General features: G+C 40.9%; 1 protein-coding gene across 1 annotated transcript in view; it reads left to right on the top strand.

Annotated features, from left to right (window-relative positions):
• Nucleotides 1-1,558: 1,558 nt before the first annotated feature.
• The window catches only part of THEMIS (thymocyte selection associated), a gene marked incomplete at its 3' end in the record, with an annotated part of 73,076 nt that continues 47,565 nt past the window's right edge, over nt 1,559-27,069 (top strand). Inside the window, exons 1-3 of the mRNA XM_066622738.1 lie at nt 1,559-1,649; nt 19,167-19,322; nt 24,618-25,067. Coding sequence (XP_066478835.1) covers nt 1,559-1,649; nt 19,167-19,322; nt 24,618-25,067 — 697 coding nt within the window. The remainder of the gene's footprint in view (nt 1,650-19,166; nt 19,323-24,617; nt 25,068-27,069) is intronic.

Here is a 27,069-nt window from a genome sequence, read left to right as displayed (position 1 = left end):
TAATTTATAAAGATATGGAGCTTGCATAAGCATGGGAAATAATTGTTATAAGTTGATTGACGTTTCTTCTTAGTTTGCTGTTGAAGTAATTGCTCACCATTTGTTTTTGTTCTTCTCAGTGCAAACTCATTTAGAGGTTGTGTGAGTTTGATCTACTCATTCATCCTGATCCAGCTAAGAGCCATGAAGATTCAAAAGCAGCTTCCATACACAAATCCCTGGCTAGATGGGGGAATGTGCACTTGGATCCTGACCCAGCTGCAGGGTTCAGAGCACAGACCGCCTCCTGATAACTGACAGCACCCATCTGATCATGGTAGGATAAGGGGGGAGGATTTATTTTCCCTGTCCGTATCTCTGTCACATAGCTAATTGTGCAATATATTATTAGTAATTATACAGCGCCATCAATGTACATAGCAAAAAATGAGAAAACAGGGACCCCCACCATTGACAATCTACACAGAAACAAGAGACAGGAAGAATATCCTGTTTCAGTTTCATGTACTGAAGCTTAGCAACAGTAGGAAAAGAGAACTTGCAACCCAATCCTAACAGGGCCTTACACTTCCAGAACATAACATTGTAGTATTACACTAGGCACCGACAGTCACTTGTGCACCTGGAAACTTGCGGTTCATCAAATCACTTTTCATCCCATGACTTGCGTCTGGCCAACACATGCAGCAGAATGACATGGTGGATGTCACCATTTCAGGCTGCAGAAGGTACAGCCATATTTAAATTTTCTCCCTGCATTAAAAACTTTCTGCAAATACGTAACAGAGCACAGTATGCTAATGGCCCGACTAATACTGTTCTCCCATCCGTGTTCATCTTCGAAAAGCAGGATATCGGCTGCAACATTCAAAGCAATATCCTCCACTTCTAATCTGAAGTACTGCATTCCATTCTCTCACTGCAGCTTGCTTTGGGCCTCACCTGCCTTCAGCTGTCTTGCCTGAAAACAAATCTCTCTGATACTTTTGAGGAGTTATGGCAGATTCCCTTTAAACTGGCTTGCTCTTCTTGTTTCTGCAAAGCACAGTTCCACTATACAGACCAGTTTCATTTCATCTATTCAGAGACAGCTTGTGGCTTCTTTAAAGAAGAAAAACTAGTACACGTTCTAGCAGTTCAATGTCAAACTATCAAAGACTTAAAAGACAAGATCTTTGGGGGTGTGTGTGTGCAAGTGCAGCTGCATTAGGTATCAAACCACACCTTAACTGAGAAAGTCTCTCTCACCATCACCTCTTCTGGTACAGGCACACACCAGTAAAGGTTGTATTTCCTGCAGCCCTAACTGGCATGAGTACTAGACTTCTATGCCCAGGTGGTGAGTGCAGCTTGCTTAGCTTCCTATGCTTGCCTCCTTCCACCAACCCAAAGAGACAGAGGAAGTGGTCTCCCCAGTGAAAAGGCTTAGTGCCTCTCTTTCAACTGAAATCTTGTTTCTGATTTCACAGGCTTGTTCTAAAGTGCAAGAGGTGGTAACGAGAGTCGTTTATGAGGCATTTCTTTTTCAACATCGGATCTTGCCACTGTTCTGCCAGCCATGGCCTCTAGCTTGAAGAATTTCATCCATTCCTTGAATCCCAAATCTCTTCCTAGGATCCTGCAGATCCAGTCTGGCTTTTATGAAGAAGGTGAGTTTGAGTTTTAAGTCATTCAACTGTGCATTAGAGAAAGTGTTTTCTTTGTGGAAGGAATTCTAGTGATGAGTTGAATACTGTCAGAATAGCATCATGGCTTCACTAACCAGGTCCTGTTATGGCAGAAAGTGGTAATGTGCATATAAAGAAGGGGAAAAATAGATAGTTATGTTTTGAAACGCTAAAGAGAGGACTTAATAGAGAGCAAGCAAGCTTCAGGAACATGACAATAAGAGTCAAAGTAATGCTTTGACAGAGGCTTCTGACAGAGTCTTCATTCGCAAACCCTGAAAACATTTAAAATTAAATCCAGAAATCATTTACACTCAGATCTAATGAAAGCAGTGTGCACACAAAAGCAGATTGCCATGAGTAACATGGGAACTGTGTGTGCAAGGGGTGCTGCGTTTGCAGATTCTAGAGGTAGATGGTCACTGTATCTAATACTTGGAATGAAAAGATGGTTGGTTTTTATAGTACAAAGAACAAAGCAGTGGAGCAAAGTGTGGAAGAAGAGTATATTTTGCTGTATGTTACATGGTGGTCTAGAGCAGGGGTCTCTAAACTTGTTGGCCGAAGGGCTGCATCAAATATCTGGCACAGTGTCGAGGGCTGGAAAAAGAAATTAAATATAAAATTTAAATAAGTACATTAGAGATGGAACTTAGATGAATGACTGAAATGAATGAATGAATGAATGGGGTCAAATGTCCAGGATTTCTCCAAGCACCAACACAGCCCAAGAAATAAAGCACACACACTTAAATGGGTCCCCATTCCCCCACCGCACAAACACAACTCTGGTTGTGTTGGTCAGTTGGGCCAGAGGCTCTCAGGGGATCAGAGGCTGGCTGCGGGCTGGATAGAGGAACTCTGTGGGCCGCATCTGGCCCCCGGGCCGGGGTTTGGAGACCCCTGGTCTAGAGAAAGGAGCAATGCCACTTACATTGTTTCCTCAACACTGCCTATGCCTCCACATCCTTTTAATAAGAGAGCTGCTAGGACAGGAGGGATAGGGAAAGTACTGGCATCGCAATCCAACAATATCCTCATCTGGTTAATTACGGTAATGTCCTGTTTTGCAACTTTGCAGTAATATAGTATAATGGAATTCCACAGCTGTGATAAGTCCTCCTAATCTTTTTTCTAATGTGGTAGAAAGCAAGAGATTGAAGCACCGGAAAGCAAGCAGCCATGGGCCGAGCAGAGCCTTTTGAATGAAACTGAACAAACACATATGGTACTACAAGTGCACAAACATGTCCTGTTCATTTCACATGGTTGCGTTAAACAAATACTCTCAGTTGCTGTCCATAATATTTGTTTGAATATTCTACTCAGAATACCACAAAACCACATTAAAATAAATGAAAGGCCTCAGAAAAGTTAACATTGTCTTAATTTAATGTCTCAATTTCTCCTCTTACAGGAAACCCATATTTGCACATCAGGACTCAAAAGCATAATAAAATAGTATATTTAGGACCAAATCCTATCCATTTTTCTAGTGCCGGTGCAGCTGTGCCAATGGGGAATGCACTGCATCCTGTGGTGGGGAAGCAGTCTCATGGGAACATTTGTTCTCTTACCTTGGGGTTGGATTGCTGCTGCTCCAGTGCTGGAAAACTGGATAAGATTGGGCCCTTAATATACTATGGTATATTACTATAGTACTATAATATACTATTTATAGTAACAATACTAGACCAGGAAAATAGCTACAGAAATATTGCCCTTCTCTATGCAGTTCAGCAGATGAACAATTATGAGTCAACTAAGATCCAACATACCATTTTCAAAGATGCAATAGCATAATAGTACACATTAAGGCCTCCGCTGCCTTTTAACATAAATCAATAAAGAACAGCCAAAGAGGGGCAGATCCCCAGAGGGTCTTCTCTGTCATTAATGTGAGTCATGGTGAAGACAAACTAGTTTTTGCCTATCAATACCCCTTGCAGTTAAAATCCATCATATGTTGGATTCTGCTGTTTCAGAGTTTCAGTATGTTAGCTGTAACTTACACATCACATAAGTGCACATCACTTTCTTCTAGTAAGGGTCAAACAAAGGTTTATAAAGATCCCCCAAAATCTTAGCAATAATCAAGTCATATGTGGGGCAAATCCAAATGTGATGTGGGATAACTGTGGAAACAGAAGCCGTTTCCCTGATATACCACAAGTAAAATCCAATCTACCTCTGAAACAGAGAAAGGGGTCCAAAGAATTGACTTCTTTCTTCTTCTTAGCATTATTTAAAGTGGGAAGTTTTCTAATGCATTTTCTTCTGTGGTGAAATAACTTTTCTTGGCACAAAAGATGGGCACAAAAATAACCAAAACTGATAACAAAGATTAGTTGGTGATAACAGCCCTCAGCAGCAACCCCACTGCCCTTTGCCTAGCCCAGGTTTTCTTATATCTGCATGGGAAATGAAGATGAGAAAGTAGCTTCTCATTAACAGCTATACCTTGGTAATCCACAGTGATATACTAATGCCTATACAAACAATTTGGCAGTCAAAGAGTAAATATGATTAAAAGAAACTGAAACTCTATTCAAAACTTATTTGATTTATTTAGATTTTCTCCAAGAACATTTTAGTACATACTGATTTTAGTAAACTAAGTATGTTACAACCAACTATTAAAATACCGATGAAGCCACAAGTTTGTGATTCCCACTTTCTGTTGCAAAACTTATGCCTTTCATAATATCATTATAATTTTTTTTATGGACAACTAAATTAGAGTTTCTGCTGATTTAATTTAACAAGTAGCAGGACTGTAAAACATATTAGCAAGGAAATTGACCTTCCCCTCCCCCTCCAACTCTGTTGGTCCTTCTCACTTGTAGGCTGTAAGGCTCTGGGCAGAAATCTCACATTTATGTTCTAAACAATGTGCAACACACAGTTTGTGTTAAATAAGTATCAGTTAGTGGGGAGGGAAGTAATATTAAAGATAATGCAATAATTTGTAAAAAGGCACCATTTTATTATCAAGCTGCAACTGTTTCAACAGCTGAAACTATCTAGTGTGATAGACTACTTCTGCTGGTTTTTTGAAGACCCCCAATAATACACCCAGTACCATTAACTCAGTGTGCCCTCGATAGGCATCAACAATTAAAAATGAATAAGACCCTTGGCCAATATTAGGGTTGTACCTAGAGCTTCACTTCAAAATCTGAAAAGACTTCGGCTACAATGATGACTGTTGTATCAACACATGAAAAATATAAATGTGTATTAAATTATGAAACGCCACATTTTTGCATCTCAGCAGGACATCATGACAGGATGCTGAGTGATTTAATTTTTTATGTTATAGTAGAAATTGAGGTTCTTTTCAATGAAGTTGAGTGAGTAAAGATAATTATAAATATTTTGCAAGTTGTGAGGGTTTAACGTAGGCTACCAAAACCATTAACAAAACATATGTATTAAAAAGAAGAGAAGGGACCCTATGAATGTTAATATATAGACTGAAATTGTTTTAGTTCCACTGACTTCAAGGAGGACAAATTCTGAAGTCAAGTACCCTGAATAACAAGGTTGTAGAACAAATTTAAAAGTTGCCTTTCTCTGGTTATGAAAATTTTTTAGCTATTTAAAATGCAAGGGCATTCTGAAATTAATAAAAGATTATATTGTGGCATCTAATATTTTCTAGAGGGTTGGAGTATTGGCTGCATAATCACCGAATTAAATGCTTAGTTGTCCATATGCCAAATAAAAATTTCATATTTTCAACAGAAAGAAAATGCAGATATTTCTGATATTTGTTACTTAGTTCAGTGAGCAGAAAAAAAAATTGTAAAATTTTATCAGAGGGACTTCCAACTGTCAGACTTGCAAGGTTCCTATAATTTATCCTGTTTTGATCAATATATAAGATAGGTCCAAAATCCCCAGAAAAACTCTGTGCCACAGTATCCCTTTCCCTTTCATCTCTTCTCCCTCACACTATTTTCTGAATCTGAAATGACTCATTTTCTGTCCACATCTGTTCTACAACCTGTACCCTTAACCCATCTCCTCCATCTCTTCCCCTTGCATCCATCTCAGACTTCTCTCTACACTAACCCTTCCTACTTTTCCTCAGCTTTTAAGCACATTTCTCCCTGTCCTTTAAAAATGTCACTGCCTATAACCCAACATCCCATTATTTCACCTTGTTTTTTGAGTATGGTGAGAGTGATTTTGGCAGCATTACTGCAGCACTTCACTGACAGAATTATTTCCTTTTAAACAATTCCTGCAAGAGACAAAATAATTCCACAGCATTTGCAGAGGAGTAGCTGAGGTCCTGGGAAGAAAGGAGCAGCTTGATGAAAGCTTGTACCTTCAGCCTCCTCATTCTCATACATCAATGCCTCCCAAAACGCAGAAATTTACATGTTCCTGCAAAGCCAAAAGCTATGTGATACAGTGCTATAGGAGACATTGTTGAGGATAAGTGTGAGATTGGTGCTGATTGGGACACTAGCTGAAATACACTGCATCCAGGATGACTGGGAGCCCAATCCTGAGCTGCCCAAGCGTGCAGCTGTGGTGGCACCAAAAATGGCTGCCACTGCATCCTGCGCGCCCAAGGTAGCCACAGGAGGAACCTCAGAAGAAGGGGGCTTTTGTCCCCATCCCCCGGGTAAAGGGAGTGGCTCCGCAATGGGGCTACTCGATTCACTGCTGACCTAAAGGTCGGTGGTGAGGAAAAAGCCTCTGTGTCAGGTGCCAAGCCTGACACGAAGGTTCAGGATCATCCCGCTTCCTTCCCCGCTCCCTCCCCCTAGTATGCTTCCCCCTGCCCTCTCCCTGCCTCACCTCCTCCCCACTCTCTCTTTGCCCTCCGACCGCCTCCCCGGAATGCTTCCTCCCCACCTTTCTCTCCGCTGCTTGGTGGTCTGAACAACCACCGAGTGGCGGAGGCTGGGCGCCTGCCCAGTGCTAGTCCAACACTGGCGCTCACCTGGCATTAGGGCTCGCGAATGTGTCTTATGGTATGTTTGCGACAGTGTACGCCGGCAGTAAGCCGGCATGCAGAGCTCAGGATTTGGCTCTAAAACTGTAATGAAACATCATGAAAAGGAGCAGTGTTTTAGGAGGTATTACTGTACTGCTATGTTCAACGGAACTTCTTGTCTATAGCTTTCAATTTGCAACTTAACATGCTACTGAATACAGTTTTGTGAGCTGCAGACATGTTTAGACATCTTTCTGATACCAACAGGATTAAGGAAAAAATGAATATATCTGGACTGTACCATTTTATGCTGTAGAAAGATTCTAGACACAACTGCTAAACTTCACTCCTCATAAAGAACACAGGCTAAGAACATTAGGAGAGTCCTTCTGGATCAAACCAAAGGCCCATCATGTCCAGCTTCTCACAAGGACCAGTCAGATGATTCTGAAAAGCTCACAACCATTGCAATGTCACCTGATGGTGACCACCAACACCTGTCTTTCAGTGGGATGAGTCTGCTATGAATCCAGAAATTCAGTATAGCTGCCACAATGAACAGACATTGATGTGGATAAACTTAACCTCCGTGAATTTATCTAATGCTTAACGCCATTTAAATCATCAGCAGCAAACCTTATAGCAATGAATTCCATGAATTAACTGTGAAATACTCTCTCCCCATCTTTTAAGCATATATGAGTAGAAGAGTGAGAATTGTGCTTTTTTTTTTTACACAAAAAAGTGAGATTCTGAGAGCCAAATTTTGTAAAAAGCATCACATTCTGCATACCCACAGTATCTCAGCATCAGTGGGGTCCTCTCATCTCATTGCACTACTAGGTGCTATGAATTGAAACCAGATTGTCCAGAGTTCTTGTTGTTTCTTTTACCCATATGAAATACTGAGACCAGTAAGCCTCAGTAGTTGCCAATGAACAATTACAAATATGCACATATTTAAATGAAATATAATATGCCAGTGAGGAGCAGGTGCATTTTGAGAGCGGCAGCACAACAACAGTGAGACAACAGGGAGTTTCAAAGTCAGCTGTGAGGTTAGGAAGTAATTAACAACTCTATACAAGCTGCTAAGTTGTGTACAAAATTAGCCCACTTAGCCCTCTCAAGAAAATTTCCAGGAGGGAGGAAACAAGAAGAGATTAATCCATCTATACATTAGCGTAAGGAGACATTTTAAAAATAGTTAGTGCCGACTCTGAGAATGAAGGCAAACCAAAAAGGTTTTTTAAAAAGTACTTCTGAGGTGTCAAGTTGCTCTTTCCTGTAAGACGACACAGCTTACATCAAAGCTATTTCACTGCATGCAAAGTTCAAACCTGCCAGCTAAATGAGAAACAGCAGAAAGTGTCATAAACCCATCAGGGGAGAAATAAATCAGAAATAGCAGAAGTAATTTTTAAAGGATTCACCTAGGATAGAAATGGCTTTAAGCTCTTGACATTTAACGTTTTACTTTTGCATGGGGTAAGATAAATCTGTGTCTGTTGCTTTTCTAATGACTGGGTGGGTATCTGCAAAACTAGGTGTCCTGAATCAAAATGGCTAGTTGGAAGATAGGTTCAGTGGTCAAGCATCTAACAAATAGGGAGGTCCCCCTAGGTATTTCTGCACTCAGTACATAAGAATCCAGAAGCTGGGTTTGTTAAGGTTATTTTGTGGGGTGATTGGTGTAGGATCCCTGTTTTGTCCCAATGTGAGCAGGTTGCAAGAAAAACAGCAAATACAGCAGAGTACTTTCAGCAGATGTATTTGAGCAAGGGATATCACAAGTAGTCAGTAAACAGTCCAAGAGTCAGCACGAAAAGCAGTCAGTCCAAGTATAACAAATCAAAATCAGTTTCCAACAATACACAGTCAAAGGTTCAGTCCATAAGTCAGTAATAGCATATACATACAGTATCCAGCCTCCTCAGTCACTGGCAGCAGTTCCACAGTTATCTCCAACAACTCCCCTACTGCTGCACTGGAAGCTCCAGCAGACTAACCTTTTGTAGTCAGCTTAGCCAATCATTGCTGGCTTGGTCACACCCAGGGTGTGTCAGTCCCAGGTGCCTGCTGATTCTGCTGACTCAGCAATCTACACCTGCTCCCTGAACCAACTTGTAAGCTGTGGTTCTGCTTCCCTCAGAACACAAAGCTAACAGGGTTCAGGCCTGATCTGCTTCCTTGCTGAAGAGTTACTCCCACAGAGTCGGGCAACTGACACCTATGGCTGACCCAAAGCATACATCATGTATGCTCATATGTGATATGAGATGAATTTCTTGCAAGATTTGTCTCCTGGACCAGGAGAACATAAGAATTGGATAGCAGAAGGCAGAAACATAATATAATCTCCTGAGGCTGCACTCCTATACATATTTACATGAGAGTAAGTCTCATTTGACTCAATGGGGTTTACTTCCAAGTAGACACGCATAGGATTGTACTCCAAAACTGAAGTACATGAAACCCTTGAGATATTTCTGTATAGGTCAGTGGTTCCCAAACCTGGGGTACATGTACCTCCAAGAAAATTTGCTAGGACCTTTAGCGGTACCTGAAAAGGAACTGAAGGCAGGTCTGTATTACGAGATGCCTTGTGAGTTATCAAGTCAGGAAGGAAGGCTGCAAAAGCCCCAGCAACTGCATGTTTTTGGTCATCAAATTGTGTATTATCAGATATGGATCAGTAGCTAAAAAACACATAAATCTGAAATAATTATATTAATTGCAAACATTTGCTGATACAATTTATGGAATTGTAAATTGGAATTTACAATTTGGAATCCATAAATTGGAATTTATGGAAATAGGCTGCCAAGAGGTATACAACTGAAAAAAAGTTGGGAACCACTGGTATAGGTGACAAGGTTTTCGAATTTCCAATTTCTTTGAAAGAGTTGTCTCTTGAGCAGCCACCAGAATCATTTTCTGCTGACTTGCTTCTATTCACACTACTGTTCAGGATTTTGAAAGGGACCCCCCCCCCCAAAACTGGCTTTTTAAAGAGAACAGGTGAACAATAGGTGTAGTTGATAGTGTAGTAACACAGCAGCTCACAGTGATGTGAATCTCATTAGGGGCTGATGGCAGGAACTCTTCCCAGTAGTAAGAAGAGAATGCATCATGGGGTGGCTGCCAAGGAAAGAAAAAGCAAAAATGCCCCCCTTGTGTGATGGAAATGTATGCATGTACTGTAATTACAGATTAGGATGCAAACCACTAGATTTAGGTATGTCTAACTTTATGTTGAATTGTAGCCATCTCCTTGCTAGCCAGGCCGAGTGCCAGATGCTGTGCCAGGCCAGCTTATGTTACACTGTGCATATGTTCAGTCCTATTTCAACCTGCCGTATCCTGTCTTACACTATAACTAGTGGTGTTTGAAAATGGTTTTATTTTTTTTCAGATTTTGTGATTTGAAAGGCAGAAAGTGGTGTAATGCATTTTATTCCAAGTTCTCATTTTTATTAATTTTAAACACTTATAAAATTTACTAGGTAGGTGATAGAGTGTCAGCATATGCAGCCACAGTAATATTTCTAACTGAAAAAGTAATCTATTTTAATTTCTGGAAAATATCTTAAACACCAAAATGCAGTGTTTTGTGTTTTTATTCAGACATTTTAAACACAAAATTGTAGTGTTTTCTGTTTCAGTGTATTTTTAACAAAACAAACAAAACCCTCTACATATAACCCTGCCACACCCCCAGTTTTCTGTCTTATTGTTGCTGCACCCCGGCTTAATACCTATATTACTACTACTACTACTGGATGATTCACTGCTTGGGAGCATACACATTGGCCTCTAGAAGGGGAGGAAGTGTTCATGAGTCCTATGCACGTTTACCCAAGTGAAATACCACTAAAACCCATAAGGTTACATTGTTGGAGTGGTTTTTAAAAACGTTTAATAATTCATAGGTTTAAAAACTAAATACTTATGGAATAAAAGTAGCTCTCCTTAAGCTAAGCATAAAATTAAACATTCTCCTTTACCAAACATTATTTTACTTGTTTATAAAATATATGGTTCTCAATCATTCTGTTCTTAGTAGAGAGAGCATAGTTAGTTCCCTCTTCTTCACACATATATAAAATTTACAATCTTGTATTTTAAGGTAAAATAAAATGTTACTTGGACACTTACGCCCAAATCCTAACCAACTTTCCCACACTGTCTTAGCTGTGCCAATGGGGCATGTGCTGCAACCTGCAGTTGGGTGGCAGTCATGGAGGCCTCCTCAGGGTCAGGGAATATTTGTTCCCTTACCTTGGAGCTGCGTTGCCCTCACCTCGGTGCTGGAAAGTTGGTTAGGATTGTGCCCTTAACGACATAAAATAAAATCATAGCAAGACTTCCCATAACAGATTCAACATCTTAGAAGAATCAGAGGAAATGCAAAACAATTGAACCAATTGTTTGGTCGCTTTAATGTGATCACAGCGGCAGCAAACATGGATTTGTAAAATCAAGAAAAAGCTTATAAAGGAATATAAATGTAGTTCTTATTGAACAAAGTAACAATCACAAAAAGGTGGTTTCAAAGGCAGCTAATGCTTTAATCCCAGCCTTGAGGGGCATTGTTTGATCCTAGTAAATAGGTTGTATTATTCCAGTTTCCTCCAAGATGAGTATGCAACATCTCTTTTCAATTGAAAAGAAGAATCAGTGCTTCTTCTTAATTGCCGTTATGTCTTTGATGAAATTTATGCTTCCTTTGTGGAGAAAACACACAGGAAATCTGTATGATGACAATGAATAATGCACTACATTTTCCTTCCCTATCCATACATCATGCAATACACGAAAATCTACACAGCACAGCATAAGCTACAGTGAGCATCAGCAAGGTGTCTCTGATTCTAACCTGCACTGCAGAACCCCTGACATTAAAAGAGAGAGACAGACTGACTGACTGTGGAGATGGGAATCTTCAGGTAGCTTGATCTTACCCTTTGTCAGCACAGATACTATGGTTCCAGTTGGATTACAGGCTGCTCCTCTTGCTTGAAATTACCAACCTGATCCCAAGCCTAGCTGTATCAAAGTGAAGCTCAGGATGGGTCAAACTAACCACTTTGTGATTCTATTCGGCCACAGAGGCTGAAAGAGCTGATACAAGATTTAAAAACAACTGTGTGCAATGAAGAGTTCAAAGTTAGCAGAAAAATGGAACAGTTAGTGCTCTGCACAAACGAACAGGTTACCATAAAACAGTTTAATAGAGGCACTGGCAGCTAAATCAGAAAATTCAGTTCAGAGAGTAAGTAGCAAATGGGAGAGCAAGAGCAAATAGTTACATGAGGCAAAAGGAAACTAAGCCTTACAACAAGAATTGACTTATTTTATATTCAGCAAATGACATTTATTTCTTTAATGCCATCCATGTACATGGTGCTTTACAAAGAACTAGAGTCAAGATCCCTGCCCCAACAGGCTTACAATTCAGATACAGATAGAGCACCCCAATCCTATGCCCTGGCAGTGCCCAGCAGTACAGTGGTGCCAAAATGGCCACTGCTGTATCCTATAGGGCTGGGATGGCTGCCAGAGTCTCCTCAGGGAAAGGGAATGGTTGCTCCCTTACCCATGTCAAGCTCTACGGTCAGCAATGGGTCTCCTCAGAGCTGCGCAGTTGTAGAACCAAGAAGGCCCATGTCAGCCTTTTAGGCTTAGGAGGGGCTATAGGATTTGGCAGCAGACTCTGCCCTCCTGGGCCTGACCCTCCACTTGGTCCACCCTCCCTCTATCCAGTTCTGCCCATCTCCTGCCATCCACACACCTCAAAAAGCCTCACCATCAGCCAGCACGAACACTACCGAACTGAATTCCCATGATGCATCTTCCTGGCACTGAGGCGCTGGTCTCTGTGGCCAGCATTGCAGGCTTACTGCCAGCACCAACATGCCTTATGGCACTCACATATAGGGCCTAGGAGAGGGGGGTAAAGGGGGTAATTTGTACCCAGACTCAGGGTCAGAAAGGGGGTCCATGAGCCAAAGGAGGGGGCCCAGAAATTTCCTGGGATCTTACATTTTCTCATCTACTCAGATGTGTTGCCCGCACAAAATGCTACCACAAGCATGTGGCTGCAGCTACTGGGAAGCCATATCTGCTGGGCTGAGGAATGCATACTCCTTAACACTCCTTAACACTTCTTAACATAGTGTCAAATCTGAGAGGAACTGGCCTGCTGCAGTAGCTCTTTGGCTTGTGGATCCACTTAGCATGTATAGGAGCTCAAGGACGCAGCTGCCAGGCTACAGCTGCTGCAGAAGCAAGTTTTGGTATGCACAGGACACTTTCCATTCTAGCGTGAGCCTAAATATGATGATGGTAATGTCCTGCATGGTTTTCTATATTTAAAAGATTTGAGAGAGGCTTAGGAGTGTGTTTGGTTTTCCACATTACTGTATCTAGCTGCTGATGCTACACAGGTGGGTAGACCTGGGCTCCAAAGACTTTTTCAGCTGTCTCCACCCTCCTGCCATCCTGTTTCACCCTCCCCTACCCCCATTCTGCTGGTCCATCACCACCCTCCCATGCTCTGTTTCACCCCTTGCCCTTTGCTAAGGGGCCCAAAAGAAACTTTGTACCCCCCGATAAAGTTCCTCTCAGAGGCCCTGTTCAGACAACAGCAGTTGCCAGAGTTGTGCACCAGCTGCTGGCGCTGCGCTGGCTTAGGATTGGCTGTAACAGGAGAAGAATAAGCAAAGGTTTCTGTTATGTGCAGTTGAGCTTAGTTATGCTAGGTTACCATCAGAGTTATCACTACTACTCACAGCCCAGCCCTATCTCCCAGGCGCCACTGGTGGAATGAGCATTCCGCCAGCAGAAGAACCTGGGTCCTGACATTCTTTGTTCAACATTGTTGCACTAACTGAAGCCACCAGTGAGTGCAATGAGGGTGCCAGTGCAGTTGCTGTCGGTCGCGTGCATGGGCAGGGCAGGTAAGGTAGGTGAAGAAGCAAGAGGTGAATCCAGTGGCAGTGGTACATGGCAAATCTTATATCTTTTCAAACCTCCATGCCCCTCACCTCTCCTGGGACACATGCCACCAAAACAGGTGGCGTAAGTCTGAGGAAAACCACTGGCAATCCAGCAGAAGGATTTCTGGCAACTTACCAGAAGGCAAGTACAAAATATTTTTACTTATTTCCTGCAGGCTATCCAATTGCTCCACCATAGGATGCAGTGCATGCATTTTTGGTGCTGCTGCATCTGTGCTGTGGAAACCCCTGGAACAGGATGACAGCAACTTTGTCTTATGTTTGCACACTGTGCAAATGTTTGCACATTTTATCAGCCCAAAGGGTGGGAGCAAAGCCCTTGAGTTCAGCATCAGCCTTTTCCTTACTGTCTACTCTCAATGCAGTTTTGCCCTTGGTAATCCCCTTGAAGCAGACTTCCACCCCACCCCGGGCAGGAGGGAAGAGAAAACCTCCATGATCACATGTAAAGCAAAACTGTGGACTGGGACTACAATACCGTGATATCAGTGCTGAACGGAGTAGAATTTATCAAGTCCTGGTAATTAGCAGGAGGATCATTAGAACATTCAGTACAGTATAGTGGAGGTTGGTGTGTGAAGCAACAGAAACCAAAATGACAGGATATAGTTTTTGCAGTACAAGACAAATTACTCTTTGATGATGAAAATTACTCACAACCCACATCAGAAGAAGTGATAAACCAGTGCTGCAGATCATGGCTGAGGGGGAAGGGGGGGTCACCGCTCCCTTCTCCACCATCATCACTTTACACCAACCAACAGAGATTAACCAATCTCCATACTCATCCTTCCTGCTGCAGCTTGGCAAACAAGCACAGAAACTATTACCTGCAGGAGTTTAATGTGCCGCTTCCATGCCAGGTTGTGCAAGGCTCAAAGAAAAGAGTAGACAGAAAAAGCATTACAAACATTGCGTCTTAAAACACACATGTGCATAACATGTGCAAATGGAGGAAAACAATCACGTACAGGGACCCAACAGCATGTCTATGCAATTCTGCAGCAAAAGGATAAATGAGGCAAGAGAAAAGATGTACCAAAATTCATTAAAAAGTATTGAAGAACCAAAGCAAGGATTTGAACTGGTACTTGCTATACAAGCACACTTGCTGTTATATCATTTAGAGCACAATCCTAAGCAGGTCTAATCAGAAGTAAGTCCTATTGTATTCAATGGGACTTACTCCCAGGAAAGTGAGTTTAGGATTGTAGCCTTATGCTCATACTATACAGCCCAATGGAAAACAGTTGGAGAAGACTGTACAGCAAGCACAAAATGAGATAAGGCAGAGCAAAAAGGGAGGAGATGGGAGTGGAGAAGCGGTGTAGGTAGATTAGCTAGGTTTCCCAGAAGAATATAGGACAAGGAAGGGAAGATTTTCGTTTACAAGGAACAAAGAAGTGGGATCAGTGAGGAGGAAAGGAACAGGGTACAGATGACCAGTGGCATAGCTAAGGAGGTGCAGGGGGTAGCAGTTGCACTGGGCATCAAGCTTTAAGGGGGCAACAAGCTGAGCTTGACACTAGTGACCAAAATTGTGAAAATCTTGGTATGTATAAATATTATCATGTTATAAATCATTGCAAAGATAATTTAATGCAGAATGCAATGAAATAAACTGCATTGGAATATCTGTATTCTATCAAACGTTATGGCCAATTAACCAGAAAATGAAAACACAACTGCCTTTATGGAACAAAAAGTGAATTTGCTTAACTCAAAACTGACCTATGAGACTGATTGTTCTGAGTGCCAATGAGATGTTAAAATGATACAGCATGAAACCAATAACTTATTTACTTAATTACATAAATTTGATTTTGTTATGGAGGGGGGGCTACAAAAATCTTCTTTAACCCCAGGTAGCAGATAGATGCCATAACTATGCCACTGACTGGGGGGAGGCAGCAGAGCAAGTGGGTGGTGAGCTTCTGGGGGGAGGAGGTGGGTTCCTCCCAATTGTCACTTTTTAAAAAGCCCGGGCGTGACACCACTTCCGGTTGTGACATCAGTTCTGGGGCAACATTTTGAGCTTGGCACTGGGCTACGTGATCATTAGCTATGCCACTGCAGATGACCATGGCAAATAGCCCATAGCTCGGAATGGCTCTCTGTAACCTGAATCAAAGGTTACAGGCAAAGGGTGAGAATGGGCCACGAAAGCACTTCACCCACTTATAGTGGAGAAGCTACTCTCCCCCACTGAACATGAATGCCTGACCAATGTAACAAAGCCACCAGAGGAGATCTGCCTAGCATCAGCAACCCAAAAGCCTAAACTGGAACCCTCTGTGGATTTAAAAACAAAGACAAAAAACAGTGGTATTTTGTCTTCTCCAGCGGCTTCTCCAGCGGCTGCACTGGCTGCCCATTCGTTTCCGGGCCCAATTCAAGGTGCTGGTATTGACCTTTAAAGCCCTATACTGCTCTGGACCAGGGTATCTTAGAGATCGCCTGCTCCCGTACAATCCGGCTCTTTCCTCTTAGGTCATCAGAGAAGGCCTTTTTACAAGTGCTGCCGCCTAGGGAGGTACGTGGGGCAGCTGCAAGAAATAGGGCCTTCTCAGTAGTGGCACCAACGCTATGGAACTCCCTTCCCCTTGACTTAAGAATGGCTCCCTCTCTTGAGACCTTTCGGCAAGGCCTGAAGACCCTTCTGTTTAAACAGGCCTTCTGAGTTCTCGGCCTTTTAACATCTTTTTAACATCTTTTAATATTTTTTACAGGCCTGATTCTTTTATGACTTGCTGCTGCTCTATGCTCTTTTTACCTATTTCTTTTTACTCTGACTGCTGTTTTTTTATGATGTGTTAATATGTTTTTAATCGTTTTTAAATTATGTTTTTAATATGTTGTAAGCCGCCTTGAGTCCCTTCGGGGAGAAAGGCGGGGTAAAAATAAAGTTATTATTATTATTATTATTAGGTATCAAATCAATGGAAAAATACCTTAAAAAACCCACTTCCAGGTTTCTTGCTCCTTTATTGTCACCACAGAATGCATTGGTGTAGACCAGTGTTTCTCAAACTGTGGGTCAGGACCCACTAGGTGGGTCACAAGCTGATTTCAGGTGGGTCCCCATTCATTTCACTATTTTATTTTTAATATATTAGACGATACTACCATGGTATGTAACTGCATTTGGGGAAATGTTACAGATCTGTACTTTTAACAAGCTGACATGTATATTCTTTTACCAATGACAGTAAATGGAACTTACTCCTGGGTAAGTGTGGGTAGGATTGCAGCCTAGGATTGTCAAAAATTTTCCTGCTTGATAATGATGTCACTTCCGGTCATGACATCATTTCCAGTGGGTTCTAACAGATTCTCATTCTAAAAAGTGGGTCCTGGTGCTAAATGTGTGAGAACCACTTGTGTAGATACTATACCACATTCGGAAACTAGATGGGGTGAATAATAGAATCTAATGGAAAGAAATTATTAACAGTGTGAAGTTAGGAAATTGGATATTGGTGCTTTTTTCTTGTTACAAGGCATTTAAAGATGGACCCTGCTGCCAGTGGTGAGTCAAATCAGTGAACACCAAATCAGATACCAAGGTGCCACCTGTATGTAAAAGGAGGTCTGAGGCTGCTCTCAGTCATCCAATAAAAAAGTAAAGAGCAATGAAAAAAGCCTTCTCTCATACACATACCACAACACTCAGAAGAGAGATAAAGACAATAATTAAATTTGCAGCCAATGTAATATTGCACAAGACAAAATTAAGGAAAGATAGTGGGGATTTGGTGGGTCCTTGATGAGGCTGCATTTTGGACCAAGATTATCACTACAAAGCTTGACATGTTGCAAAGCAGGGGTCACAGAGGCAAGAGGAGCCAACCACACAAATCTTCCTGGACAAAGAGAAGTCTCAAAGGTAGAAAGAGGGCTATGAAACAAGCACTTAACATGAAAAGGAGGCAGGAACCTTGAAGGATGCTGGGCAAGGGAGCCACGCTGCCTTTCTTCCCAAGCTGCCTTACTGAGGATGCAATAACCATTTGGATGGCTGTTGAACTGTTCTCTGAACTGAGCTTCATCAGGAGGTTAGCGAAGACTGTGAAACGTTTCCTTTGACTTTCAAAAGTGTTCTTTCCAAACTCAGGAATCAAGTGGAGAAGCTAGGGTCATTAAACATTAATTGTGCTGTTCTAGCGGGATTTAGAGGTGGAAAGTTTCATCTCCATTTTGGAGGCATGAAAACTGCATTAACATTTAAGTAGTGAACAAGCTCTGCTCAACACAGCATTGAATTTCAGAGGTCAATTAATTAGTAGCATATGTGAGGGTGCTGGTGGTGTGTCACCACATGGTTCCAATGCAAGATCAGAAATGTGGCCTTCCTGGCATGTGAATCTGGCTTCTTGTAGCAAGTCCTTCCATAGTCACTGTCCTAGCCCTCTAGTCATTTGCTCTCCAGACAGGTGCCAGCACTAAGTACATGTGCTTAAAATGCATGCCTCCTGTGTGCTTTAAATCAAGCAAAAATAAAACCATATACTGACCATGCCAACAAGACAGTAGTCAGTTTCAAGTTTTATCCCTCAAGCACTGCATGCAGCCAGGAGCAATGTGTGAGCTACATAAAAGATTCAGATCTGCCATTCATGAGACTGCTGGAACAAATGCATCTGAAATGCTTGTAGCAAGCCTTTGAGGCACTCTTCCTTAGGCTGTCTCCACTTCTCAGAGAAAGAAGGAGAATCAAAATGATCTACCAAAATGAGATGAATAAAGCAAAAGCAAAAGCCTAGGCAACCCCAGAGTGAAATAGGGGTGTCATCATGGGGAGAATGAAGGAAATGATCCCCAAAACTGCATACCAGTGGATTAGGAACAGATTATTCAGATGATATTAAGAACACATATATACCATTTTTCAACAAAATATTCCACCTTCTGGACTAGACAAACAAAAGTGGGCTGCAGAAGTGATGAGAAAGAAGTGTATATTTAATCTGAAAACTGTCCACTGTCCACCACTGACATGTTCAGAAATAAGAGGATTAACTAATAATCTCAAGTTGTCGGTATTTTGATTTTGCTCTTAACTGGATTCAGGTACAGCAACAAAAAAAGAACTAAGAAGGAACCCAGACATTTAGATTTGATATGCTAAATCAGGGGTTTCCAAAGTGTGCATCACAAAATCTTAGGGCACTGAGGCACACTCTTGGGGCATGATGGGATGTCTTCAGTGGCCTCCCCTACCTGTTCTCCCAGACACTACCACCTTAGACTTTACAAAGTTTTGCAAAATTTGAGCTCTGCCATCTTGGATCTTATGAGATTTCATGAGATCCAAGATGGCACGGCCCAGTTAAGCTAAGAAGAAGAGGCTGCAGGTGTGCCATGACCCTGATAAGTTTGGGAACCACTGTGCTAAACAGAAAAAAAAACCAAAAACTTATAACTTGCAAATGAGGGAGAAAATTTTATGGAAAAGAAACAAAGAGAACTTTAAACCACCATTATTAACCTGTAAAACATCTTTTTTCATACTTTTTCCTTCAGGTTCAGTTCATGAAAAGTTTGACCATGAATGCTGTTTGTCAACAGGAGATGTTATTAAAATTGTTGGACTAAAAGTGAAAAAACTGATTGCAAGTAATTGTGAAAGTGACGACAGCCCATGTTCCACTACTGTTGAGCTACCTCTAGATTTTCCAGGTACTGAGTGAAATGAGTTTGTTGTGCTTAGATAAGGAAACTGCCATGAGCAAAGAAAAAAAACGCCAGGTACTTCTCTGTAGGGATGATTCACAATTTTCTTCATTCACAAAGTGCCTTTGACTACCATAAAGGCACTTCATGTAGTACTCTGCTCAATTAGATGCAAGTGACATAAAAAATGTCAAGAATTTTTTCACAAAAGCATCCTAAAGTATATATTTATGTAAAATATCACCTATACCAGGGATCTCCCAACCTTGGCCTGGGGGCCAGATGCAGCCTGCAACAAGTGTCTATCCAGCCCATGGCAAGCCTCTGGTCCCCTCTGGCCTGCTCAACCAAATGTGACCAGAGCTGTGGTCCAGTTGTGACTGGAGGGTGTTCTGAGGTCTGGGAAGGCCATGTGCTTCCCCTCAGCAGTGGTGTTGCTAGGGGTGTGCGGGGGGTGCGGGCTGCACCAGGTGATGCACAAGGGGGATGAAGCTAAAATCGCAGTGGTTAGGAATAATACCATCATGTTATATACTGTTAGATATGGAATTTCCAGCAGAATGCAATAAAAAAACAGAGTGAAATATCTCCTTTCTATGAAAAGTTATTGCCAAAAAACCGGAAAACAAAAAAATGCATGGAACTCTATGGAAAATGAAACTGAGCCATACCACACATTTACTCATGAATAGGCGAACGGGCCTTAGTCCGTTGGAAAGGGCAGGCTGAGAGGAAACCAACAATACCAGAATGGTCCTGATTCAATGAATGCAGCCCCAAAAGAATGCTCAAGAAGGAGGTCTCTCCCTCCAAGCTGGTGAATGTATTGAACCCTATGGAAAGCAAAACTAAGCTAAACAGTTGTGTTTACTTGCGAGTAAGCAAATGTGCCTTGGCTCCTGGTCAGGCCAGGCAAAGGGGAATGTGAAACCACCAGTATGGTCCTGATCTGATGGAACTAGAGCTCAACAAATGCTCCAGAAGGCAGCCTGCCCCTCCCACGCAAAAAAATAAAATAAAAAATAAAAATAAAAATAATTAATTTAATTTATAATTATTTATTTTAATTTGCTTGATGTCATTTCTGGCCATGACATCACTTCCAGGGGGTCCTGGACAGACTGTCATTCTAAAAAGTGGGTCCCGGTGCTAAAAGTTTGAGAACTGCTACAATAAGGTGTTAGTAAGTTGACACCCGGGGGGGGGGGGAGTGACACCACTAGTGACCAAAATCACTAAACTCACAGTTTGTAAGAATAATACCATCATGTTATATATCAATCAATCCGTATTTTCATGCATTATGCAATGAAACAAACCGCGTTGAAAAATCTTTGTTCTATCAAGAGGTACAAAGCAAAAACCAATGGGGCGGGGCAATGGTACATCACCACGCCTACCACCTGGTGTGTTGCTCCACCCACTGCATGGGGTGACGCGCTGGCCTCCTGCACCAAGTGATGCAAACCCTGCTAAAGAAGTGCGCGCAAAGCACCTCCTGCAAAACAGAAGTGCTTTGCGCCCTCTTCTTTTGCAGGTTTCAAGCATCGGGGAGCGCTGTGCAGGGCTGCCTGCACCTCCTGCAGCCTGCTGCAACGCAGCATCATGCAAAGTAAGGCACAAGCACCCCAGCTGCCCCCCTTAGCAACACGATCCTGGGGATTATGCCTCTGCCTCCCTCCCCTTCCCCCGTCCCTTAAAGGGATGGGGGAAGTGTTACACGAACTGGTGGGTCACGACCCACCAGTTTGAGAACCACTGCTCTAGTCGATTAGATTACCAGTAAACAGAATTATAGCTTGCAAACTTAGTGGTTTTCTCTTCTTTAATGTGGTCCCATATTAACCTTTATAACACTACATATAGGAAACGTGAACAGTACTTTTATTTATTTATTTTTAAAGCATTTCCACAGAATGCACAAAGCAGCATTAAAAAAACCTGAACAAGTCATAAAAAGTAAAATCTAGTCACAACCCTCCCACCCACTCCAACTCATTCCCATCCACTCCAAATCATTGTACAAAAAAGTTGCTTAAAAGATTAGTGGTACTTCGCTGGAACAACATGAAAAGGCAGAACATGAAGCTACAGCTGAAAGCTAAAATGCATAATGCTACAAAAACACATTATATCATAAGCCAATGAACAAGTGAACTGGATTAAAGGCAAGGAAAGCCAAAGATCAACAATATCATATTATATTTGTGTTTTGTGGTATTACATTATAAGGAGGGAGAAAAAGAGATATGAGGCTAATGGAGCTGCAGGTAGCCATGCATTCTTCAGAAACTGAAGTTCCAGCCACAGATCTTATTAAAGGAATATTATTATACAGTTAACTCCTATGAAACTATAGCTTAATCATACAGCTAAATTAAATCCTGCTGTTCATTTCTCTAAAGATCTCATTGAATCATCCTCTAGGAAAAAAAATAATCATTAAAAAATATATACATACTTAAAGAAACATTTTCTTTTTTCACACTCTGTATTGTTCCAACATAACAGCTCCAGTGGGTAAGATTAACACGAAAATATTAATGCCCTTCAGGTATTGGAGTTGCAGAAGCTCCTGTGTTGAAATAGTTCAAAGCTGTAATTACAATTTGATAACCAGACACAGCTCATGCCTAATACAGAACTCATCCATCAAGTGTGGGTATTCATCATGTTCTTCTCCTTTGTTCCATGCTATGTCAGGGTGTGCATATTATTAAATTGTGTATTTAAGGGTGGATTAATATGAATTTAAAGGATAAATCATAATCTTGAACTGTTGCTTGCCATTCTGCAACTCCTGAAAACAAAACAATACTGTACTTGTGAATTGTAGTACAAGTTTTCTCCTTCTCAAGGTGGAGGAAACTACAGGTATAACCTAAATATCTACGGATTTTTCACAGGTGGTTTTATCTCAAGATGATGAGAAGGGCCCTTTAAATTAAAAGAAAAAAGTCATTTAACATTAGCCTCATTAATGCGAGAGAGGGCAGTTGGTTGACAATCCATCAATCATTCTCTCTCCAGGCACTTAGAACAGCTTCACTCCAAGGTAAGTGACCCCTCCCTTGCCCCTGAGCACAAGAAAGAAAAATAATCACTTTGCATTCTTTCCCAGTGCTCTGAGTTAAGAGAAGGGTCACTGGCTTGAAGTGAAGCCTTTCTAAGCTCCTGGAGAGAGACTGATTGATGGACTGTTTGCCTAATGACTCTGTCTTACATCACAAAGGTCAGCAAGGCTGTTTTTAATCACCTAGCAAAGGGACATTGTTTTTTAAATAGATTTGCTTTAATGCGATTTTTGCCATCCATGTGAGTTCTGGGAATGGAACCCTTGCAAATAAGGAGACTCAACCTGTAATTAGCTTTCTTCTCCTCCCTGCAATAGGCCAAGTGCCTATTTTCCACCAAACACCACTGAGTCTGCCATTTGTCACCCATCACGTTTACATTTAAACAGTTTTTAAGACTAGCTCAAAGTATTTTCAAACAAGGGGAGGGGAGGAGAGCAGGACCTCTAGCTACTGTAGCATCCCCACAAGGGAAAGAATTATTTTCAGTTACCCAAGACTTGAAGATAGAGAACACAAGGCAAATTAGGAGGCGAAAATGTAATGGAGCATTAACTTTTCTAACTAAAAAAAATTAAACAATATATGTGTGTGTGGGGAGTCAATACCACTGAACTCAAATCTTAAAAGACAATTTTCAGTTTTTTGGGATGGTAGTTACCACTTCAAAAAAAGTCCAGCTATTAACCACATTCCATTTTTTAAAAGTTAATATGAATATTTCTATAGGAGAAAAGACAGGAGAGATGTTCAACCAAACACAGCAACCACAGTCTGAATGATGAAGCACATATGAAAAACATTAGAAAAAGCATACTTCTTGCTACCTATGTAAAATTTAACTTCTGAATCCCGTACAGCTTTCTTCCTTACAAGACATTTCAAGCACTTGGATTCTTTAGCTTGTATATACTTGCGTTTCAAAGAGCACTTAGCACAGTGCTACATACCTACTATAACAGGGATCTCCAAACTTTTCCGCATGAGGACCGTATTGTATATCTGACATGGTGTCAAGTGCCATGTATTAAATACTAGACCTATCTAGTCTAGCTTCTGCCTTTGCTGTGTCTCTCCAGACTATTCTGTGCCAATAGTCTATCACTGATCACACTATAAACTTTTATAGGAACACTGTACTGTGTTCCCCCTCCTTGACAGTTGCAATTAGACAAACACCTAGAGACAGATGCTCTTCAAACATGCTTAAAAAAATTTCCTTCCAGGACAGAAAGCAAGATTACTGCTATGCATGAACGTGTGCCTGCACACAGAGCCAAGATTACAAGCAAATATGTAACAATTCAGTAGTAAATCAAATTCTCTCATTCTATAAAAGAAACATGCTCACATGACACACATACTTCTGTATAAGAGGAAATACAGAATAGTATGGGAGAACTTTTACATAGAGATAGTTTTATTATTTAATATTGTATGTTTTCCTAGTTTCATGCAGACTTCCTTCGTTCATAGAGCTGCTATAAGACATCTACAAGTTAAAAGATTAAAAAGAAAACATCTACAAGAGATAATTTTCCTAGCATTTTGACTCTTATTTTTAAAGATATATTCTGAATGCATTTGCTTTTAAATCATTACCAGACTGGGTACCAATGAAGTACAGGTCATCCCTCATTCACTGGGGTTCCATTCCAGAACCCCTAGTGGATAAAAAAAGAAATCAGTGGATTAAAAAACAACTGCGGAAAAATAGATTTGAAGACCCACTTCCAGGTTTCTTGCCCCTCCACTACTCCTAATGGAATAAGGTTGTGCCTCAACATCCCCAGGGGTTAGATTCTGGGACTCCTTGCTGATACCATAAAACGTGTTAAATAAAAGCAGTCTTAAAAAATAAAAAGTACATCTCTTCTCAATTGTGGTTTAACAACAGCTTTTCTTACTGTTATAGAGACGCAGTCAGCAATTAGAAATGCAGAGAACCCCCTGCCTTTGCCTGACTCAGCTGAAGAATGGAGTGATTGCTTTGCATGACTGTCTCTCTACAACAGTAAGAAAAGTAGTTTTTTAAACTGTAGTTTTAAAGGGATGCATTTTTCCACTTCTCCAGGAATCAGCACATTTGCAGCGGCCATTTGTGTTGAGTTAAATCCATGTATAACAAGGTTGGACCTGTACAAATAACAAACAAAAAAAAACTGTGTACCTTTAATGCTACATACATTTCAAGACATATTTCACAATTTAAATTTTTCTTTTGAAGGACTTTGCAACGTAGTCACTGACAAAACTCCATTTACTAGCACTGAAGAAATTGTGAGAAAAGTTTTGATTGGATCAACACAACTGCAACATCCTTGCTTCTACTGCTCTGAAGATCTAAACATAGGAGAAGTCACTATTAAACAGGGTGAGAAGATCACATTCAGATCTGTGGAAGAAGAGAATGGGATAATAATTGTAAATGCTGGAGTAACAAGGAATGACCAAAGTTGTGCCATTGCTTTGCCACTCTCACAAGAAGGTGCCTTCTACGAATGGCAAGATGACTATACTTATACCCTGAAAGAGATTGCTGAATGGAAAATCGCAAAGGGAAGAAAGCGAAGTGTGATATTCACTAATGTTTGCACTACTGAGGACTTGTTTCCTTTAGATTTTGAGCATTGTGTTACTCTATTTCCGGTATATGAAGTTCAAGCTGTGATGAAATGTAAGTAAATATTAATAACAAAGTACCAAAACCTAATTAGCAACATTCTTAAACCTGATACAAATTACAGATTATTGAGTGAAAAATGTTCATGTAACAGCTTATAGCAAAACATGATAAGGTGATTCCCTCTCCCAAATGGCTCACAATCTTTTTTTTTTTTTTTTTAAAGGCAAAAGGTACAGTAAACAGCCCCCAGAAAGATACTATGCTAAGGTGAATAGGCACCTCTTTGCCTAGTTAGCAGACTGACATATCTGCTGTTACATATGTTGTTGGAACTGAGCAGGTCCTATTTAAGTGTTCTGTAGCTATACAAGGTTATCATTTATAGAGCTGGGAGAAGTCTCAACATCAGAATTTTCAGTCCCATAGAAAACCGATCTCATACATTTTATACTAAAATCTATTACAGGTTTTCTAGTTGCTCTGTTACATATCAGAATTTCAAGATGTGTATTATTCTCCCTCCATGCAACATGGTGTTACTTTTCAGAAGAGGAGAAAAGGAACGCAGATTCTAGTGCTTCACAAGGTTAAAATACTGTGTTTACTCTGGAGGTACAATTCAATGCTCGTGCTAGCAAAGCTGCACCATCAGGGAGGGCCCATAACTCAGCAGCAGAATATATGACTTGCACACAGAAGGTGCCAGGTTAAAGCCCTGGCATATCCAGCTAAAAGGGTCAGGTAGTAAGTAATAGGGAGGACTCTGCCTGAGATCCAGGACAGCAGGTGCCAATCAGGGTAGACAAAACCAGTCTAAGTGGACCAAGAATGTAAATATAAGAGAGCTCCATTTGTTCATGTGAGCAAAAGGAAAACACTGGTTAGCTACCTCTTAAATTTTGAAAGGCTTGAGGCTACTTTCAAAGATATTAAGGTCGAACCAGATGAGGATGTAAATACATGCATTTGATCTTAATTTTTTCTTGTTAACCAATAGCAATAGGGGGGAGGACTCTGGAAAATAATCCAAAAATACTTCAATAGGATTTTTTTTTAATTTAAAAGACCTATGAAGAGTCTTGGGGAAGATGCAAACAGACAAGGAACTGTTACAAATCTGTCCTGTTAAAAGACTGTTCAAATCCCTCCTGTCAGGACCTTTTCTCCAGCGCCCATCCCCTCTCACTACTGGTTAAAAATAAACACATACATTTACTTGTCCATCTAGTTTTACCCTTAGTTTGTGCACACAGAGCAGATGAAGTGGTCAGCGTACTTTTAAACTGTACTACTTCAGGCTGCAGATGGGGACTTGCATGACTAAAATATCCTCCATTAAGAAAAGAAAAAACTCCCTCTGTACAGAAAATTAAATGTCAGGCAGCCTAATAAGCCTAAGACAATTCCAAGAAATGACAATCATATGGTTTATTATAATTAAATGTTAAGTATATTTTTAAAAAAGAAACAATAAAGTGAAAATGTTTCTTTTTTTCTTCACCAAAGAGGTACAAATGCTTTGTGAACATAATAGAAGCACATCTATTTTTAAACATCATTTATATGAAGTCTGAAGTTGATACAGGTAGGATTTAGAAAAAAATTGAGGCGTTCTAGGGATCTCAAGTGACATTCTTTTGGTCTCACAAAGGGGCTCTCCACATTCTCTCTGTTGCTAGTCCTTTTATGCCATTTCTCTTCCTTTTGTATTACTTTTTCCCCACCTTCTCCTGCCCTTTTCTATTCTTACATGTTAACTGTGAGGTTAGAAGGAAAAGCTGCTAGAGCCATAATTCTCAAAGTTTGAGATTTGCTTTCCCACAGAAACACAGGCAATAGTTGTCAAGTTGTAAGGAGATATATATAGAATAAAAAAAGTACAGGTATGAAAAGAATCCTTGGAAACATGGTGACCAAGTATCTGAAAATGTCATTCTAAGCTCATCTCTTAAAGGTGTTTACATGTAATAAAACATCAGGTTTTTAAACTGTTTGAATTACTACATTGTGCCTCTGTACTTCTTAGGCTAAAACTGCAGGTTATGTTAATCAG

Source organism: Tiliqua scincoides, chromosome 1, assembly GCF_035046505.1.
Source record: "Tiliqua scincoides isolate rTilSci1 chromosome 1, rTilSci1.hap2, whole genome shotgun sequence".
Taxonomy (NCBI): Eukaryota; Metazoa; Chordata; class Lepidosauria; order Squamata; family Scincidae; genus Tiliqua; species Tiliqua scincoides.
This window is presented reverse-complemented; position numbering and strand designations above follow the sequence as displayed.